The sequence below is a fragment of the Corvus kubaryi genome, unplaced genomic scaffold (assembly GCF_017639235.1).
Source record: "Corvus kubaryi isolate FWS band 111438036 unplaced genomic scaffold, C.kubaryi_AGA036_p1.0 split3-73, whole genome shotgun sequence".
Classification (NCBI taxonomy): Eukaryota; Metazoa; Chordata; class Aves; order Passeriformes; family Corvidae; genus Corvus; species Corvus kubaryi.
The window spans coordinates 28,585,351-28,607,520 of record NW_024582091.1 but is presented as its reverse complement, the minus strand read 5'-3'; the positions used below and the strand labels follow the sequence as shown (position 1 = coordinate 28,607,520).

General features: G+C 38.1%; 1 protein-coding gene across 1 annotated transcript in view; it reads left to right on the top strand.

Moving 5' to 3' along the window:
• FRK (fyn related Src family tyrosine kinase) overlaps positions 1–22,170 on the top strand; it is a 51,770-nt gene that overhangs the window by 25,232 nt on the left and 4,368 nt on the right. Inside the window, exons 3-7 of the mRNA XM_042017169.1 lie at positions 3,573–3,733; positions 4,365–4,533; positions 13,321–13,479; positions 18,474–18,655; positions 20,811–20,976. Of these exons, the coding sequence (XP_041873103.1) occupies positions 3,573–3,733; positions 4,365–4,533; positions 13,321–13,479; positions 18,474–18,655; positions 20,811–20,976 (837 nt within the window). The remainder of the gene's footprint in view (positions 1–3,572; positions 3,734–4,364; positions 4,534–13,320; positions 13,480–18,473; positions 18,656–20,810; positions 20,977–22,170) is intronic.

The following is a 22,170-nucleotide window of genomic DNA, read 5'->3' as shown; positions in this document are numbered from 1 at the left end:
ATTGCTAGAAGAGTGACAACCTGGCTTTCAGAATTAAGGTCTTTAAGAAAATATTTTGATTCTCTGTCCAGCATGCCATTCAGTTAAAAAAGAAATTGAAAAGGAAGAGAGTTTTTTACCCAAGAACCCATAAACTGATTTTATAACTTTCATGCTTGATTTCATACTCATATGAGCAGGGAGATATATAAGAGATTTAATGTTAATTAAGGAGACAAATGATCTCCATAGTAAGAAAAAAAAAATTAAAAAAATTTGAATCGTTCATGAAAATTACACTTTTTACTTCTAACTGGCCTTTTTGGGAAAACTCTCAGTTTGTGAGATTTGGATAACAAATAATTATTTAAATTAAAAACAAAAATTCATGTTCAGAAAGGTTTTTATCATTTGTGAATAGTTAAATGGAAAGCTCATCAAGCCAGATAGGCCACTGAGATATGTTGCTATAAATTTAGAGTGTTTGACATTTTAAAAATAGGTTTTCCCATTTTAAAAATGCACGTTGTCGACAGATTTTTATGTTGATGACTCCAGCATCTGGTGTGAAATGCATTAAATTTTAAACATGTTGGTGCCATCTTAGACGTTGCCTCTTTTTAATTAAAAGCCATAATTTAGATGTGCTCAGCTTAATTGAGTGTCATTGCCAATGATAGCAGGAGGCTCTGTACTTAGCCCGTCACTGAATAATGGTATCTGAAAGACTTATTGCATTAAATAACAATGTAAATGGTTTGTGTTTTCTTCAGCTGTTTTTTCCATGCTCCTAAAAGAATATTATGTGCTTTCCTCTAGGCCACACTGGGTTCCAGCATAGGAAAAACAGGTAGTTGTTCAAGGCAGCAGAATCATCAAATCAGCAAAATCATGGCCATACTAAGGGGACGATTTTGGATCTGCCTCTGCACCCGTTCTGTGCCGGTGAGAGTGATCTCATGAGTCACCCTCCTCCCACATCCACGCTGGGTGTGGAGGCAGAGCAGAGGTGCTGGTGGCGGTGCTGCATGGCCAGTGCTAGGGGAGCACTGCTCACAGGAGCCACGTTAGGACACATCGTTTTTGGCAGTAATGGCACATTAGCATCTTCATGATTCATTTGGTGAAGGTGTTGATTCTGCTGATGACACCATAAATTTTTGTGCCCTGGGGAAGGAGTAGTAAATTATTTTATTCACGTTTTTCAGGCGGCAAAATCTAGTTCTGCTTAATCCAATCATGTGAAGATGGATAGCTGGGAGAGGATAATCCTTCTGCTAAACTGAAACCATGTAGAAATCTAACAGGGAGCCATAATTCTTTTGGAAAGGGCAAGTTGAGGAGAAAACCTCTGCAGCCTTCACACCCAGCTACTGTGAAGCTGTGTGAAACTGAAGTTACAGTCCTGTCCCGGTTAGTAGTCTGACATGGATGTAGAGATGAATGGAAGGGGTTATGGATAGCTCTTTCCTGAGTGACATGTGCTCTGTATAATGTAGGCAGAGGAGCCACACTGTGCTGCAGAGCTGCAAGTGTGTGCTGCAGGACCTGTACAGCCAGACTCAGCCCTGAGATACAAGTAAACAACCCCCTGTCAAATACTGCACTAATCTCAGCTACTTATTACAAGATGAGACGGTATCAGTGCAGAAATTTTCTCCAGCTTCTCCACACACATCACCATCTGACCTGGATGCTGTCAATCATAAGGCTTTGTAAAAGGCTCATTTAAGAAATTAGAACACATCCTTCAAACCAGCTCTTGCATTATTAATGTTAGCTACTTCACAAGTAATAGTTATAATACTGCTAATAAATAAATCACGTAGTCAAACTACTATTACTTGTGATATACAACTGAGACTGGATTAACTCAGTCATCCTGTTGGCCTTCTGTTCACTGCATCATAAAGACTAATTAATTTATCTGGATTGATTTTCCTGTGAACTTTGGAAAAGTCATTACATTTTCAGTCCATTGTTACTGAATTACCCTTTCCTTCATTTTGCTTCAGCTGCATTTCCAAATGATACATCACAAAATCATCCATAAATTTTATAGTTAAAAAGTAGTAATTATGGGTGTTCATTAAAAAATAAATATAATTTGAAAAGCGCGATATAATACGGATTTTGTTTACAAATAATCCCACTCCTGTCCTCACGCAGATTTGTAAGTTCTCAGATCCCTGAAAATACTGCCTGAGGTGGAGTATTTTGAGCAGCTCCTGTCTGCTCTCTGGTGGTCTGGGATGACAATCACACAGTACAGTGCAAAAATATTTGATCATCCACGATAATACTTAAGGAAAGACAGATTTCCCTTCTAATTTCATCACTTAGATGGTGAGAGAAATTGTTCTTCATATCAGCTTTGTTAATTTCATGCAACCAATTCTGTATGTTTTCTAGATACAATATGTAACCATGCATTCCTATGTTATTATAACCAAAATTATTGCCGAGTCCATGCAGTGGTACAGGATAAAGAATCTATCTTTTAGGTTTATTGTGGAACACTTTTAGTGTTAGAGCTAAGAGCTGTGGCCTCCTGAGGAGCTAAATCTGTTACTCTTCTGTATGTAATATAAACTCTCTACTGCCCATTCGACTTGCACAGTGATGTTTAAAGAGTGGAGTGTCTTGTAAATGACACCCACATAAGAGACTAAATACCTTTTCAGCTCTTCTGAACTGCCCTCTCTGATGATTCTGAACCTACTATTGCTTCTACTGATATTCCTTTGTAAAGGAAATCTCTAGTGATCTCCAAAATTTATTTTATTTTAATTTTTTTTTTTTTTGGTGAGACTTATATACATTTTTTGTCTCTCTCTGATCTGGTGCTGGTCCAGGTCTAGCCCCAGCATGCAGTAGCTCAACTTTTTTGCTGACACATCTAAAGAGTGTTCTGATGTTCACAGGGAGGGACACTTTGCGTGTCAAGATATGCAGATAAGTAACTTACAGGAGGTGAGGAGTGGTCTTATTGATTAAGAACAACAGATTAGAACAAAACAGATTTAAATGGAAATGAATTAATCAACTACTTGAAACAGAGCATTATTCACCTGATTTTTATGTGTTCCAAACATGCACAAAATTCAAAAAACCCGTTGGAAGATGTGAGTGCTTTTCAGAGAATCAAGGCCATGTGGAAGGTATATCAGCTTCCTCTAAAATTCCTGCCAGCCCAGCAGCTGCTGTTTGGACTGTTAACACTAAAATAAAGGAGGATAAAGGAAATATTAAAAACTGATTGCTGTCAATTAGATGCTTTTGGCTGGTTTTGGTGTCTTCAAAGATAGGAAACATGAGCTGCCTCACAGAAGATGTATTTATGTACTTCTACATCAGTTCTAATGGTGGAGAATCTACAAATAGCTGAAGACTAATAGAAAAGATGCATTAAGCCATCTGAACAATGGGCTTTGGTTTGAAAGAGGCTTTTTATAGTTGTCCTATTTGAAACTAAAATAATTTATTTTAAGGTACTCATAAATATATTTAGGATTTTTATGATGGTTTGGGCATAAATGATATTGTACCACTGCAGTAATTCCTGGACACTTAATATATTTAAATCTTTTTAGTTTTTGATGGTGCATCTGTGAAGCACTACAGGATCAAAGAGCTGGATGGTAGCTTTTTCCTAAGCAAAAGGAAAACTTTCAAAACTCTGAAGGAGCTGGTTGACTATTATAGCAAGAACAGTGATGGCCTCTGTGTGTTGCTCAGACAGCCATGCCTAAAGGTAAGGAGTGGATGCTACACTGTGCAAAATATTTTTTGTGAGCTAACTCATCACATATCTGTCAGAAAATGTTGACCCCTTGTCTGCTTCTGCCATTTCAGAATGTTGATAATCTGCTTGTTTTCAGGAAGTTCAGGGTAGTGTTATAGTTCCATTCTTGAGGTTGACAAATTAACAATAAAATATCATGCAGTTTTAAAAAATCATTAAGTGTCTGGGGTGGAAAATATGCCAAATCATGATTTGTGAATACCTTTGTATAAAAATATATGGAGATGAAATCTCCAACTTCATAACTCTAGCTATCCATAAGTAATTACTGAGACAAAACCGCAAAGTTCTGGCAAACAATACGTCATTGTTCAAAAAGCTTGCTAGAGGGATGATTTCTAATTTTTGCTTTTAATGGAAGGATATTTTCTTTAGCATATTTCTTATTTCTAACAAAAATCATCCAGTATGTGGGTTATACTTTATGTTCTCAGCTCACTTTATCGCATGTTTTTACTCTAAGGAAACATTATTTACATCTGTTCCAGCTTTTAACAGACATAATTAACAATGATTTGTATATGTTGTTGAAAAAATGCTGCAAGTCTCAATTATTGTATTATTTATTTTCTTTTACCAGATACAAATTCCAGCTACTTTTGATTTGTCTTATAAAACTGTTGATCAGTGGGAGATAGACAGACTATCTCTGAAATTTGTGAAAAAATTAGGATCTGGTCAGTTTGGTGAAGTATGGGAAGGACTGTGGAATAATACCACCCCTGTGGCTATCAAAACATTAAAACCAGGTATGTGCATTATTCTTAAATGTTAATAACAGGAAATATTAGCAAGAGTGCTCCCTTACTTTTTAAATGTTACAGCTATCCATATATGCACTCATTCTTAAAATCCACACACCTAAACATGAAGATTAGTAAAGCTCTAGGTCCAGATATTCTTCTGGTATTTTGAACTACAATTTTATACAGATTTCTGTTTCTAGACGAGCTGAGTTAATTCAATATCTGTCTTCAATAAAAAGGCAGCTGCAACAAGGGTTGTACCTATTTTGTACAGTTTTGTTTGTATGGAACTGACTAACTTTAGATTGAGTAGTCTGTGGGTGAAGTAATTGATTTACTACTGGTCTGTCATCTGTAGAATTTTTCTAGTGATTAGGTGATATAGCATAGTGATTTCTTTGGTAATATATAATATTTACTGTGCTAAGTTTGTCTTGAGGAAGTGCTTTAATCCTAGTGTTGGTTGAATAAAATTTCTCAAAGTTTTTGATACACAACATTTATACCCACTATTTGCATGTAATATAAGACTGTCTAATACAGCTTTTAGCATTTTTCTTAATTATGTTTCATTAACTTCAAGTAATTTGTGCATTTTAAATTGACAACATAAAATATCTGCCAGCAGATGGCAAGAACTACATAGATAAGGGAGGTAGCCTGGATGATATACGTGTTTTTTAAAAAGAGATAACAACATGAGCTGTGGTTAATTGAAAAAGCTTGTGCTGGGCGCTAATGAACATGATTCAGGAAGCAGAACAGATTCAGACCTTTGATTCAGAATAACATCAATATGCTTGAGCACTGCTTGAATGGTTTCCTGAACAAGGAGGAATTTAAGCATGTGTTTTAAGGCCCTCTTGTATCAGGATATTGTTTGTGTTTTGGGACATGCAAATTGAAAGAAAATAAGCACCTTTTTTTTCTCTGCTTAACTAAAAATGCAAAAACTTCTCAGACTAAAGACCTTCTGTAATTCATATGAAAGACAAAACTTTTTTCAGTGAACAGGAGCATGTCCCTAGTGACTCAGTAAACAGAAACCATCTTGCAATCTCTTTCTCACTGGAATAAACACAAGACCCACTGCAAACTTGTTATCACATAGAGACTATCACAGTATAATGGAAGAAATTCCTTCAACTGTGATTCTTTTTATATATCATAGTTCACCTGGGAAAAGGGGCTCGATTAATCAATACTTTTTCTATCTCAGTTTTTTCCACTCTATTCTGACTCATGCTAAGGTCAACAGCAGTAGTCTCACTGATTGCATGGTGGATTGTATGCAGTTAGGGCAGACAGAAGCCCCATCCAGATGCTATGCCTGGATAGCAGAGAGTTTGTGACCTAATACTGTGATAAGGAAGCTGTGCATTGCACGTAGTGTTGCTCAGAATGAAGACTTTGATTCCCAAAGCTGTCTTGATAAATTATGTAGTTAATGCTGAATCTCTTATCACTGTACTTTGTGAACTATCTCATTCTGCAAAAACAGTTCAAACAGTCAGAAATGTAAGCATTTAACCTTGTAGTATTACTTCTCCAGGGAATTAGCCTCTTCTATACAGGTTTTCTCACCATTTGGAGGGCCTTACAGTAATCAGCACATTGGTTTTCCATAGCTTGTTCTCATTGTTACTCATGAGGAATAACACTTCGCTAATTAAAGACAAACCACAATACCCTCACCCTAATCTGAGTAATAAATGATTACCTTGGTACTAATAAAATTTCGCAAAGGGTAGGGCTGGTAATTTCATTCACCATAACATAAAGTTGATAAATGAATCGAAAACATAATAGTTAATGAGTAATCAAGAAATACATTGTGTTGATGACTGAAGCTTCCAATATTCACATGAGCAATGTTTCAGGCTTCAAGTGTAACACACTGTAAAATGATCCTCTCCTGTTGCTTGGCTCAAAGATCTAAATCACTTGTCTTACACTGTGGCAGGAGAGCGCATATTTTAAACAACAGGCATTTCACTAAGCTGTTTTACAGTGTAGACTCTCTGGACAAGAAAGTCGTCAGAACAATGGAGAAGTGTGTTAAACTTGAAGTGATCTGGCAAATATAGGGGGATGAGATGGAAAGGGTTCTGTTAAAAAGGCTTTACCACCAGAAAAATTGTGAAATGGAGCAATGATCTTATTACCAAGCAGGAGCAGGTTGATCAAGTAGGGTAATCACATGGTGAGCAATATAGAAGAGCATGATGCAATATAGAAGAGCATGATGCAAATAGATTTATAGGCCTGAGGGCCAGAAAGGATTTCTGTTATTTTGAGTTTTTCTGTTGAGCATTTTTTTGCAGTGCGCATCTGTTCTAGACCATATATAGTCTGAATAATTTGCTGTTATATGCCATTACACATCATCCCTCTGCTGAGATCAGTATTTATATTTAATCAAAACACAGATTGTTCTCGACTAGACAATAATGTGAAGCCTTCTAGTCCTAAGTGGAAGGCACTGTAAGAATGTGGACCTAATTTCACATTTGAATTTGCCTGATGTCTTCTCTTTAACCCTTGCTATGTCTTCTTGTAAAAAAATAAAAAGCCTATTTGTATGTATTAGTTTTTCTTTCCGTTCTGGAGATACAAACAGAGTGAGTTAAACCAATTTTAAGCTGTCTTTAGAAAGGCTAAATGTAGTTTCTTGTTATATAGTATCCTTCTCATTTCTCAAACAGTTTTTTTTCTGGATTTAAACTAATCTCTAGCTGTTGCTGCTAAAAGGCTTGAAACCAAGTATGCCAATGGCATCCTGGCCTGTATCAGCAACAGGGGCCAGCGGGACCAGGGCAATGATTGTCCCTCTGTTCTTGGTGCTGGTGAGGCTACACCTCAAATCCTGTGTCCAGTTCTGGGCCCCTCAGTACAAGAAGGACATTGAGGTGCTGGAATGAGTTCAGAGAAGGGCAATGGAGCTGGTTAAGGGTCCAGAGGTTAAGTCCTGTGGGGAGTGCCTGAGGGAATTGGGGTTGTTTAGTCTGGAAAAGGGGAGGCTCAGGGAAGATCTTATCACTTTCTACAGCTGCCAGAAATTAGGTTGTAGTGAGGTGAGGACTGGTGTCTTCTCCCAAGTAACAAGCAATAGGAGAAGAGGAAACAGCCTCAAATTGTGCCAGGGGAGGTTTAGATTGGATAATGTGATTTTTTTTTTTTTTATGGAAAGGGTTGTCAAGCATTGAAACAGGCTGTCTGGGGTACTGATGGAATGACCATGCCTGGAAGGGCTCAGAAGACATGTGGATGTGGCACTTGGGGTTGAGGTTTAGTGGTGAACATGACAGCGCTGGGTGAATGGTTGGACTCAGTGATCTTATAGATCTTTTCCAATCTTAATGTTTCTATGATTCTATGACTCTATGACCTTCCAATATATAGGAAAAAATTAATCTCCCAGAATTCTGGTGAGATGGAAGTAATGGGTTTTCCCCAAAGCCAGTTCTCCCTTGATGCAAATGTGTGATTCCTGACTTGTGAGTATTTAGGGTATTCAGAATCTGTTTCCATTTCAATTTGGAGCAAGAGCCAATTTTTCAAATATTTTACACCAATTGAAAATTTCACAACTGCTTCTTTCAAAAACATTGATGTGCAGCATACTAGCTAATTTCCCCTCTTTTTAGGTATCTAGCATCTCAGATGTATCAGGATTTTTAAATAATTAGCAGGAAAGAATAAGCACTCACATATCAGATAAAACATATTAGAGATTAAAAATGCACATTACAATGAGAAAATAACATGCTGTTAAAGCACATTTCTTTACATTGATTGTAAAGTCTGGATTCCAGGAATCCAAAAATCTTAAAACACCTTCCTCCCCACCACCTTCTTCTTGGGCTTAACTTCACTCTCATACTCTCTACCTCCTCCTCCACTGTGGTGCAGGGTGACAGGGAATGAGGGTTGTGGTCAATGCATCACATGTCTGTGATGCTCCTTCTGCATCAGAGGAAGGGCTCCTCACATTCTTCCCCTGCTCCAGCATGGAGTCCCTCCCACAGGAGAGTCCTCCACAACCTTCCCCAGCTTGAGTCCTGCCTCTGGGCTGCAGTTCTTCACAAACTGCTCCAGTGTGGGTCTCTTCCATGGGATGCAGTCCTCCAGGAGCAGACTGCTCCAGTGTGGGTCACATATATGCACTCCTCTCTTCTCTGGCTGTTGCTGTGTTGCACAGGTTTTCTTTTCCCCCTTTTTAAATCTGTTTTCCCAGAGGTGCTGCCACCATCACTGATGAGTTTGGCCTTGGCCAGCAGCGGGTCCATCCAGAAGCTGACTGGCATTGGCTCTGTCGGACATGGGGGAAGTTTCTAGCAGCTTCTCACAGAAACTACCCTGCAGCTCCCCATTACCAAAAGCTTTCCACTTAAACCAAATACATTCTGCGCCTCAGCTCTCTGTATCACATATGTAGGAGCTATCATTAAAGTCCATATTCGTCACACAAACTTCATAAACTTCACTATCAAGAAAAAGAATTCTCGGCACCAAAAGCAAAATACCATAATCACAATACCAAAGTCAACAATTTGCACACAATCCACCCCTTGTCCCTTCAACACAATTACAACAACTGAAATTCCCTGTGATCATTCCACTCTTTGCTCTCAAATATCATTCTGTCAATATCTTGCCCATTACCTCTCCTTATTCCCTTTACAATCTGTTGATCAGTGTGACTATAAACAAGAAGCAGTAGTTATGTGATGCCTTCGTTCAGATAATTCTCTTATTTGTTCACTGGTTCACTTGTCTCTGCTTTGGAGACATCTATGACATTTTACCAGCCCAGACCATATCATGAATGTGTGAATGATAAAACAAAACATAAGAATATCTTTTCCTTAAGGAACATCTCTGAAGTTTGAGCTCTTGACCCACAGTTTTCAAAGAGGTATAGGGATCAGTGGATAGAAAAATAGTCTAGAAACCAGCAGCTGTTATTTCTGGTTTTGGCTCTGCACAGCACTGTCTTGATGCAGGTCCCTGAACATGTCATTTTACATTTCTATTTTTATTTCCTCACTGAGACATTGTTTTTTCTATTTAAGTGGAAATCATTGCAGCAGGGATTTGCACTTTGTCCTATGTTGAGTGTGATGGATTTTCTAGAACCTGTTGTCTGGGCTAGCTTGCTTCTCCAGCTGTCAGCATGTGAAGCAGACATCTATCATCACCAATTAATTGTATCTTATAAAGTTCCTTATGCCTATTGAAGTTGACGGATACATTTGTCATTATCACGTTGTAAAGCTTCTCCCAAGCTTCTCTCTGCACAAAAGCTGCCCAAGCATGATTTTTTTTTTCAGGAGACTTTCCCAAAACAGTGTCTGGATTGGTACTGTCAGTGGAGTTTTTAATAATATTTTCAGTTTTTCAATATACCATCTCTTTAATCCATGTGCAGTGTAAAAAGCTTTGCACTCAGGGAAGTCCCCCAGTTTCCCTGAAAAAAAGAGATTCTTTTATTCCATTTAATTCAGTATGTGACCTTATACTAGCTTGTAAGTTTACTTCTGTATGGTGACAAAGTTGCTTGAGAACATCCAGATACATATATTATTCATCTGTTAATGTGAATAGGTTTTCTTAGTCTCTTGTGTTGCCAAATACTTGGTTTTTTAAATGTTATTTCTTTATTACTCATAAACTTCTCCAGCGGATCATAGTTATATGCTTAATGTAGTCTCCATGTAAATTAATCTTGTATAAGCTTCTTTAGAAAATTAGGTTGCGCTGAAGTACAAGGTTACTTTGAAGCAATTTCAGGAGGTTTATTGAAAGTTGCAAACAAAGGGTCTTGTGAGGAGGTTACCTAGTATTTAAGGGCCATTTACATTTAGGCCAGTGGAATCTGGAAAATAACTGGTTTTATGACCAAGTGGTTTCTTCTTTCAGTAACCTGCTCTTTATCCTATGTTTACCGCTTACAGCTGAAAATGTACGTTTCATTAAAAACACACATATTCAACTACAAGCTAGAACCCCCTCAGCTATTTGAAACTCCATGTGGTATGTGTTTCCTTCCTCAAAAGGATGCACTGTAAATTCTTTGCCACTATTGTGACAGGCTGTATCCAACTAATTTGTAACAAGTGTGTTTGGTTGCTTTTAGAGGCAGTTTTTAATTTGCTTATTCAGTTGCTAAAACCTAATCTTAGGCAGAATGCTCATAAAGACACTTTTATTTATTTTTTTTTTTCAGTTGGCATCCAATCTTCTTATTAAGTACAATATAAGATCTACAGGGCTCTGGGGAGTTGGGGCACTGTCTGCTACTTGTACTATTTAAAGATATAAACTAAGTAAAACTGAAGGTTACATGTGTTCTTCAAAATATTCAGGAAATATTTATTGATCTTTTTCTGGTTTGTTATCATTATCATCACTGTTATTTTCTATTACAGTGTAGAAAAGGATTTGCAGCTATTCGGCTAATGGAATACTTCCCTCCTGATCAATTTGTTGAGAGTTATCATATGTGAAAAACATGTTGCTTGGTTTCAGTTTGTTGGAAGAAGTTTATAGCATGATTAAACTGAGAAATTCCTTGTAGGCAAACTTTGATGGTGGGAACAAATCAGACTGTCATATGCTATGGTGTGAAGAAACCCTGTATAATGATCCATAGAGGGTCCATGATTTGGTAGACCCTAAGGGACCAAGTACTTTATCCTTTTTAGGATCAACTTGTCAAATTTTGGTGCTGATGCTAAATCATTAGCCACACTCATGTTTTTGCTTTTGGAGGCAGAATGCTTCACACCATGCAGCCTCTCTGTAGATTTTAGGCTGATTTTTATCACAATGCTTATATCTTGAAACAAGTAAGCAAATGGGGCACAATTTTATTAATATATTCACAATATTAAAGTGAGTGTAAACCTTATAAAGACAACCCAAGACTTTTAAAAATTCTTTTTTAATCTGGAGTTGGTGAAAAGTTCAAGTAAATCTGTAAAGATTGTGCTATTGTAAACAGGAAAAGGACATAGAGTAGGCATTACAGATATTTGGTGTTTTCTCTCTGCCATAATCTCTGCTTTATCCAGACCAAGGATGATCATTTACTCTTTGTGAAGGCCCCCTCTTCCTTCTGAGAGTGAGGGAAATGAGAAAATGAGAATAGCTTGTACCTGTTGAGGAGTTGTATTATTGGCTGCTTGCCACTTATTGATGGCATGGAAATCCATTAACTTTGACCATTACTCCTAATGACATCCTATAAAGTGTTGCCAAATTGGGCAATATGGGATTGCCAAGGGAAGTATGAGGACACGGAAGAGAGGAGTACTTGTTCCTTGCAATGTAATCTTTGGTCTCCCAAGTAGCAATGTCAAGTGGCTCTTTTTTCATAAAATCTGTGTCAGGAGCATTTCTGAGTCATTCCTCTTGTATTGATGTGAGGATATGAAATCACACATCATTAATACGTTTTGGGAAATAGCTTGGAGCATTTTTCAGGAGGTGGCATTCAAGGTAGGATTTGAGTGGGTAGGCTGATTTTCTAGTTCGTTTTGTAGAACAGATTTTCTTTTGGAATTTTATTGCTGAGCTATTTAACATCCTTCAAGAATTACTTAATTTGAACATCTGTGTTTGGAACAGTCAAACTCCCAAATAAACCTTTTAGGTTACCTAATATTAAAAAAGACTCTTATTCTTGCAGCCTTGGCTTCTCTAATTTCTCAGTCTGCTTACTGAGGAAGTTGAGTTTGTTTTTAAACATGACATGGAGCAAAATAACTTGGATAACTAGATTTTTTCCTCCCCAGTCTTCACTGTAATATTTTTTAATTAAAGTGTTTTGATTTGGGAGGAACGAGACATTTGAGTAGCTGAATAATTTCACATTTGTTTGTACAAGCATTTTGAAACAGATATTATTTACCAACTTCCTCAAACATCTGACAATATCTGGTCACTACTGGATCATTCATATAGAAAGCTTTGCTTTTTTATTTGTGCATGTTTTCCTAATCAATCCCCAATTCTGGTCATATGAGCTTTAATCCTAAATTTGCCATGACTTTACCTTCCTCTGCTGTTCCTGATTGCTTCTTTGACATAGTTTCTGCATTGGTTCACTATGTATATGAATAGAATTAGAGATGTCATGACTTCATGTAACACTTACAAAGTTGACATCATTTGCTGTTAGACACTTTGGTATTTAAGAGATTGTAAAATTAATGTTACATCTGTGCATACATTGGTATTTCTAATAAGGTTGCTATCGCATGATCATTATAAATAGCTATTTGTTTTTGTATCTATAAAATGCACACATCTTCTCTGCATATGCTAAACTGATTTCAGTGCTTTCAGGCTTTGATTGGTGAAGCCGAAAATATAGTGCAACAAATTTTGATTGCAGCACTAGTTTTCTCTCAGAAATTTTATGCTCATTACCTAGACAGTCTCACCTCAGTTTCAGATCCTTTTGTTAACCAGTTGTTTGTTTAAAATGTATCCCTTAACATTCTAGCCTCACTTTTTTTCCTGTTTGGGGGAGGCCTGGGGATTTTAGCCTTTAGATTTCTGGTGGCTGGGACACATATGTTCTCTGTCCCTATGCAACTGGCATGTTTCACTCATTAACTGTTTGTTTCAGCTGCACTGTCTGTTTTCCATGGAACTGTGAAGATTTGAGATGCTAATGTACTTTCAAAGAAAACAATCTCAGTTACTCCCTTAAGACTGCTAGGCTGGTAGGAAGGCCTTTAATAACCTCAGCTTATGTTTTGTTATATGTTGTTTTTTCAGGTTCAATGGATCCAAAAGACTTTCTGAGAGAAGCACAAATAATGAAGAACTTGAGACATCCAAAGCTTATACAGCTTTATGCTGTCTGCACTTTGGAGGACCCAATTTATATTATTACTGAACTGATGAGATATGGAAGTCTTCTAGAATACCTTCAAAGTAAGCAAATGACTCTAAACTCATTTTAACAGTGCTGCAGTTTAGTAAATACACTAACATAAAAGACAGAAATACAGCACCCTGGTTTAATATAAAAGCTGCATTATTTTTCATGTGTGGGGGTGAGAAAAGCAGAAAGAAAGGTTTATGAATTTTTGACATGCCAAAATATTTGAGAAGTAGGAAAGAAACACATTCACAGTCTGATTCTTGCCTTATAATGGCCCATATTTTATCACACAGTTCTATGAGTAGATGGGAACATACACAAAGGAATAAAAATATAAGTATCCAGAAGGATAGGTCATCATATTTGACATGAAATAGAGGCACTTCCACAAAATTGTACTTAACAGCTTTGAAAACTATCACTAGTCAGGGATATCTTTTTCCTACAAATTTGTCCCTTGCCTATCCCATCAGGGCTTTTATCTCAGCAGCACTTCAAAGTGCTCTTTTGAAGGCAAATAATAATTAAAAATAAAATTGTACAGCCTGGAACAGACTAGCATAATGACTGCACTCTTTAAGTTCACTCCTGTTCTTGGGATATGCTTGATTCTAGTGTTGTTACCCATTTTCAGTTTAGCAGATGTCTGTGAGATGCTAAATGTCTTCAAAGTTGTAAGGATCTCTTGAAGACAAAATATTTGCTGCAATTGTCATGCTGAATTTCTTCTCTGTTTCCAGCCCATAAAGCAAAGCCCTGTGTAGTACCACAGACATCATTTACCATGACAAGTCTTCCCCTGTCTTCTCTGTGGAACCATTTTTAGATGGGGGTCTGTCCACACACAATTACAGCTAAAGAAATATCTGACACAGGCACAGCTGTACCAGAAACTGCCCAGAGTGGGTTTGCCATGACCTTGGGCCAGATCATCTACAGTTTTGTAGGCATTTACTGGCCAGAGGTAGCAAGGCACAAATTTCCTGTAAATTCTCATCTTTGGTGCCTTTGTGTACAGATTGCAACTTATCTGATTGAAAGAGCCTGGCACATCAGGAAATGATTGCTGTGCATGGAAACATTTATTGCACTGGAGAAATAGCTTTGAGAAAGCCAGGATGAGTCACAGCTATTGCAGAGGTGAAAACTGGCCTGTTAGTGTGCATAGATTAAACATGTTCAGGGCACATCGGTGCTGCAGCCTGTGTGTGGATCTGTTGCCAGCATATGCACAGCACCCTGCTCCTTGCCTAAGTGTTCACTCCTGTAGCTCTTCATCAGAGACTGTGGAAAGTCAGTTGGCTTCCAGGCAGCCATCAAGATATCCGTAATAACGTCCGGTTGAAACCCAGCCTAGAGGTATCTCTCCTTGTCTGATGGCCAATGCACAGGGAGGTGCACAGAAGTAAGAGGTGGAGGCAGAGATCCAAGGGATTTGATAGGTATTGTGGCCAGAGAAAAGTCTTTGCTATCAGTGAGAGTAATAAGGAAAGAGATTTGAAGCTTGTATAGAGCTCTGTGACTGGAAGTGATCTGTATCAGCTGGAGTGCACAGCTACTGATAAGTTTTCTTGAGACTCAGCCTCTGCAGGGAACATGAAAATATTTCCAGGCTTCTGCCTCTGTGTGCACTATGGGTAAGTATGGCAAACTAGAGCAGAAGAAAGTCCAGAGATATTCTTTGTTCCTATTCCCCTCCAAGAAATGCATGGTATGCTTTTCCAGCTTTAAAATATTTTATTCACAGTTACTATCACGTTTTCCCATAATGACAGCTACTTAATAATGACAGACATGGGAATTCCCTGTGCACACTGTAAACGTACTTTGGGAGAGTTCATGATAAACACTGCTATGCAGAGTTATTGACCTGCCACCAGTACAAGGAAAATGCACCTGAAAAGTTTTCTTTGTTATTGGAAGTGAATGAAATTGTCATAAATGCATGAGTGCTTTTATCAATTCTGATTGACCTGGGGTTTGTTCTGGCAGGAATGCAGTCTTGAAGTTTGGTGAATTATTATGGAGGCAATGCCCTCACTGGAGAAAGTGCCACTTATTTATTTTTCACTTTTTTATTGTCAGTTATCTGTCAATGAGAATATTTTCCTGTCTTTTCTGTATGAGATATTGTGGTTGATTGCTTAGAACAGGGTACAGACCCCAAGACTTCTTTAATATTTCCTCTAATAAATTTTTTATATGATGTTGAGGCTTTTGTCAAAAAATATTAGTAAAAAAGGACATGGAGGTGCTATGCTCTCTTTATCAGTTAAACAATAATCCATGGGAAGTAATATATATATATACTTCTAGCAGCCTTCCAGTACCTAAAGGGAGCCTACAAATATATATACTTCTAGCAGCCTTCCAGTACCTAAAGGGAGCCTACAAATATATATACTTCTAGCAGCCTTCCAGTACCTAAAGGGAGCCTACAAAAGAGGTGGAGAGGGAATTTTTACAAGACCAGGTAGTGATAGGATAAGGGGGAATGACTTTAAACTGAAAGATGGTAGGTTTACATTAGGTAATTCTTAGAAATTCTTCACTGTGGGGGTGGTGAGGCACTGGGACAGCTTGTCCAGAGAAGCTGTGCTTGAACTTGTGTGCTTTGTCTGGAGTTTTTTGCTCCAGCCTGGCGTTTTGGAGGTGTATTCAGAAATCTTTATGAGACAGACATACATGATTTACACTTCAGATCCCAAAGAGACCCATGATTTCATCCTCTGCATTTGTGCACAGGTTGTAGCTCCTGGTCAGCTGAGGCTCCTCCTTAAAGCTTTCCCTTCTTTAGCTCCAGAACAGCTGCAGTGCAGAACCATCTTACAGAGAGAGATCATCCAAGATATACTGTGGCAGCCAGGGCAGCAGTGGCCTCTTCCCCTACCTCAGCCCACAGGCTAAGGGCAGTAGGTCAGCCCAGTCTGGTATTCCAAACAGGCTTCAGTGAAAGAAATGGTTTTTCAGCTGCCACTCCACTGTTAGAGGTGGATCTCATCCTTGTCCTTTAGCACGGTGCCCCTGAGAGTCCTGCAGGGAATAAGACAGGGAGGGTTTAGCAGCTCCAACTCCTATTCTGCACTGAAAGCAGCTCATTAAACACGAGGCTGATGAGCCAGCCCTTCTTCCCGTGGCATTGCCTTATTTTGTCTCTTGGAGCAAGCTTGAGTCAGGCTGTCCTGGAGCATTGGCAGACCAGTGACAAACTTGTGCTCAGGTTTGCCAGCATCCTTGTCTGCTCTCACCAGCAGGCAGTTCACAACATGCACAGATGAAGTCACGTGAAAGGGAATATTTGAAGCTGACTCACCTAGGCTAACTTCCAAAACCCAGGTACTAATGCAAGCTGCTTGTACACACTTAGTTATTTTCCAATTAAATACAACATGAGTGTCATTTGTGGACTTATATCTTTGTCTGGCAAGATGAATAATAAATGCTGATGCTTGTCAGTTATCAGAACTGAAAATCTTCAGAGTGTGGTATTATTCTGGGGACTGGATGGATTTTCACAAAGCCCGATTTTTGTCCCTCTCTTAAAAGTTCAGGCACCTCTGAAACGTATCTGTAGGAGAGGAAAAGACATTCTGAGTCAACAATAGAAGTAAATAATCTCAGTGCTGAATTATCATGACAATGAGTTTAGCCTCAAAAAGAAAGTAGGGCAAGACACATACAGGGCAAGTTTAATAATTTAATTTTTTTTTTTTTTTTTGCCTAATTGTGTCAGAACATTCAGATGAGCAGGAAATTCAAGGCCTGGAGATTGCAGAATTGATTAGTAAACAGTGGCATCTCACACTCTTCGTAAGGTGGGATTGCAAGGTTACATCAGATAAAGTGCCAGAACTGGCGGAAGCTATGCAAAACAATGCTAAGACACACTAACACTGCAAATCAATTAAAAATAAACAACAGAAAGCTGCCAGCTACAACAGTTTTGTTTCTCTAACACAGAGGCAGTAAGTAAAAGTCACCAACCTGATGAGAAAGAAGAACTGCCAATAAGCCTAGCAGCAATGATTCAGCTTTTTGATATTAAGGTTCTGAAACAAAAAGTTGAAACTGTTTTGAGTGTTAGAGGCTACAGGGGTAGGAACTCAGGCTTGAGTGCTGCAGCATTTGGGATCGGGTGACAGTGGTCCTCAAACATAACAGTGATTTGGTTTATCATCGATTACCTCACAGTTTAAATCCCACAAAGGCCCTGAATTTGTACTCTTTTATACTGAATTTTTTTTTGGTTGCCTGTCTTACAATTTTTGGCTGCAGTTTTTCATGACCTAAGACTCCTTCCTTCATTTGTGGAGGCAAGTTGCTCAGCTCAAAGTTCTTCTACTGCATTGTTTCAACAATGAGCTATGACTGCCAAATCTCAGTTTCTGGGATTTCCTTATCTTAGTGTGGTGGGAATGACATGCACATTGCTTTAAAAAGTTCTACTGGAGAAGCAGGCAGTTTGAAAGCATCTCAAGGAGTCCTACTGTTGAGTAGCAACCACAGAGATAACAGCATGAAGCAGTCAAGTGGAGTGGAAAGTGAAAATGAGAGTTACACTTGATAGCAGATGGTAGTTTTTCCTAATAAGAATCATCAGAGAACAGGGAACAAGGATAATTCTGTGCTTTTCCATCTTTAGTCAGCTCTGGCTACAGCCACTGGCTACTGACATTAGCTCTTGCTCACAGTTTGGAACAGCTTTATGAACCTGTCAGAAAGGTACATACTATGTTACTGTCAGAAGATAAAAGATTTTCTCTTTGGACTGTGTCAGCAGCTCCTTCCTGGCCTAGATCAACTCCTGCATTTAGTATCTACTGTTTTAGAGAAGATGGGACAGGCATTGTTACTCAGTTATTGTGAAATAAGTAATGTCATTCACTAATCCCTGTTATTTGGCTGGGCTGTTACTTTATTGTATTACATGGTTTGGTTTGCTCATGTTGGCTGTTTGAACTAGTCAGATTTTCAGTTATTTATGTCTGAAATCTGCACATTGTTCTTGTTCTTATGTTGTTCTTGTCATCTCCTTTTTAAAAAGAGGATGGAGGCTCTCAAATCTCCCTGAAACATCAAGTAGACATGGCTGCTCAGGTGGCTTCTGGGATGGCATACCTTGAATCTCAGAACTATATCCATCGGGATCTGGCAGCCAGGAATGTTCTTGTTGGTGAACACAATGTTTACAAAGTGGCAGACTTTGGACTCGCAAGAGTTTTCAAGGTAGGTTGTGAGAGGGTTAATTGTCTCTGCTTTTAACTCTGGAGAACAAGGTGGAAGAGGCCAACTAAAGAATGAATTGTAGCCCTGAATTGCTGGATTCAGAAAAAGGCAAACCCAGGGAGAAAAGGACCTATAAAATGTTCATTTGTATCTTCTACCTGCATTATCCCATATAAGGTTAGAATTTGTCCTGTGCCTTTGTGTCAATCTGAAGAATCCTGGTGTCTGCTTCCCACCCAGCCACCCAGGAAGGAGCCTGGCAAGCAATACCCTTTGTTGGACAAGCTTTATCCACAGCAGCTGCAACATGGAGAGGAATGATGGAAAGATTATACACCTGGGCCTGTAAGGGAAGGCATATAAAAATGTCTTGACAGCTATTCTCCCCTTGTTCCCTTCCCCACTGCCTCCATAATGGTTGTGAGCACAGGCAGTAATCATAAAATGACCTTATTCCTCTCCACAGCTAACAGCAAAGTTCATAAAGTGAGCTCTCAGAGCTTTTATATCTGATGCGGTCACAAATTCTTCACCACTGCACTGTTTTGTTTTCTTTTCTCTAGTCCTTGAAGGCAGAGAATGCCAAGTATCATTGACTAAAATCTCCCTATGAAAGAGTCGTGGTTTAGAAATGAGATTTCCTACCTCTGAAAATGATTTTATCAGTGTGGAAAGATTTAATTTGCCATATTTTATGGATTTCAATATGAAATCCATAATTTGTGAGTCTGTGTTTGTTTGGCTTTTATTATTTATTTATGTTCTTGCACTGAGAAGGAAAAACGGAGAAAAAAGTTCTCTGCTTCTCATTTGGTTTTTTCATTCAAGCAGCAGAAATTGAAGTTCATAACAGAACTAGATTTATTACATACTGAAGTATAGAATAATGGCTTAAAAACGGCATCAAGGGATTTTGAAAATTCTTTTCAGTTTAGCTTGATTCTTCTATGTATGCATTAGTTCATATTGCAAGTTTTTAATACAAAAAAATATACATTTTTAAATGAACAATGCTCATAATGGATATTTCTCTTTTGTCCTCACTAGAGAGGGTAATAATTTACAGCTGTTGACATTTCTTGTTAAAACTGAACTTTACTAAAATACTCAGTCATAGAGTCATTTAGGCAGACTTTCTTAGGAATACTTTGTCTCCTAAGTGAAAACACTAACATGGTCACATACAAAGGATTAAGTGTGAGAAATAAAATCTGTATTTTCACATGTGTTATTTATATAATGAAATAATTTCTTGTTTCTAAAGATGAGTGTATCAGTATCAGTATAGAGATACAAATCAGTAACAACCAGTATTTTCAAAACTACAGAGCACTGCAGCTGGGAAACATACATTTTGTATTTAAACAATCAAAAAAGCAAAATCTGGTACATGTATGCCTGGATTTACATGTGAAAAACTTCACCAAGGCTTGGGTGTGACTTGTGTACACTAAATTACATGTAGGAATTAAAGAGGGAATAAATGTTCACAAAATTTAGATGTCTGTGCTATAAACCTTTAAGGACATGATTCTACAAATTTGCAAGTCAACAGTTTTTCTATATGTCTTTCACCTACACTTTACATTAATTAATTTGACTCACTGAGTCAAAAATTAATATGTTAATTTGAATCAGCCAGAGTTTATTCTTTTGTCCCCAAAAAAACTGCTTAAGTGACTGTTATCAAAGTCAATGGCCCTTCAGCACCACAATAAATCACAGAAGAAAGGTTCTGAAATTCATTAGCTCTTGCTCCTGCCTTCTCTGTTTACTGAAGACCAGACGTGGAGACATTTGGTCTCTAGTGTCAGCAGGATGCTTACACTGCCACTCCTGACAGACTTCTGAAATCTTGCATGCCCAGTCCAGAATTCACAGTAACAAGTCATAATTAATCAGGAGACACTCCAATGCTGTGTGCTTGCTTGAAATGATAAATGTGTTAGAAAAGCCTCTGATGAAGCCTCGGCATTTCTCAACTGTGAAGCCGAATCCAATGATAGACTTCAGATAATGGGTACTTTAATGCCATGAAAGACACGAGTTTGGATAAAAGATGATAAGATAAAGCACGTACTGAGCTTAGTCAGATGCTTAAGTGCTTTGCTGAAGCAGATCTGAAACCAGGCTTGCTTCGTTTTACCCATGACAGGTAGAAAATGAAAACGTATATGAAGCTAGGACTGAAACAAAACTCCCAGTGAAATGGACAGCCCCGGAGGCAATCCGCTACAACAGATTCAGCATTAAATCAGATGTCTGGTCATTTGGGATACTTCTGTTTGAAATAATCACCTATGGGAAGATGCCTTATGCTGGTAAGTACTTTTACCTAAAGAATGATGTCTAATTTTTTCTTTCTTTCAGAATGACACAAAAAAAAGAAGGTTGAATGCCTGTACTACAGGCATGTTAAAAGGTTAAAACTTTAAAGAGAGAAGGAAGGCTGTACAAATGAGGTGAATTTAGTGGGTCAGATCTTCTGGCTTCCCCAGGCTCCCTGGAAGCTTTGCAAAGGCTGTGATTAGCACACATTTAAGCTTTCTCTTGCTGGAGTCAACCTGCACTGCACAGGCACCTAAGCCAGCTGGCTATTTTCTTCCAGCATCAGATCAAAGATGCCAATTCTTGGAATATGAAAAAAGGGAAGAAAGAAAGGAAGGGGTTTTTATTGCCCAACCTTTCCTTTTTTACTTTTTTTTTTAGTATATCCGATGGAAGAATAAATTGTATGAAGCGCTGCACAAGCACTTCAGGAAGAAGGTGTCTGAAAATTAAATCAGGGTATTTTTACCCCCTTCCCTCATATTTGACTATTGCAGTGAAAAGTCTTCATAAAGGAAAGGATTTTAAATAATTAAAAAATGAAATGTCACCAGCCTCAAAGTAGATATAGTAGTCTGAGAGCAGCTACTATTTCTAGTACTGTGAGAAATGCTCAAAGAACTGTGGCTCCAATAACACAAGGTATCAGTGAGATGATTGACTGTGACTCATTTTGTGCTGGTGAGTAGAACTCAAGGGAAGGACTAAAGCAAAGAAAAAGTTATGTTGCATCTATACAGGCCTGAGGGGTGGTGTGTTCACCATAAACTACATTTCACAGGGTCCCAAACTGATATTTTCTGTAAAAGGAAAAATTGATTTTGCTTTTTGATTCCCATCCTCATCCCCTGCAAAACTGTTCTGAAGAAAAAAAAAGAAAGCAAAATATCCTGAAGTCTTATATAAACTATAGGTGTGTGCATGTGGACACACATACATAAATAAATCATTTTAGTACAAAAAAATATGTAACACTGTGGCTCTGGATATTGTCTGAAAATCTATTCCGTATTACCCCTTTGCAAAGTTTATCGGTATCTTGAAAGTAGAAAATGTCCTTTTGCCATGGTTATTTGCTTACTTGGTATTACTTCCAGGAGTTTGTTCTCAGTAATCAGCTAGGAGAAGAGGTTGTGTTGATTTGTGGTGGCAGTGGGTAATGTGCAGAGGAAACACCATTCAGAGAT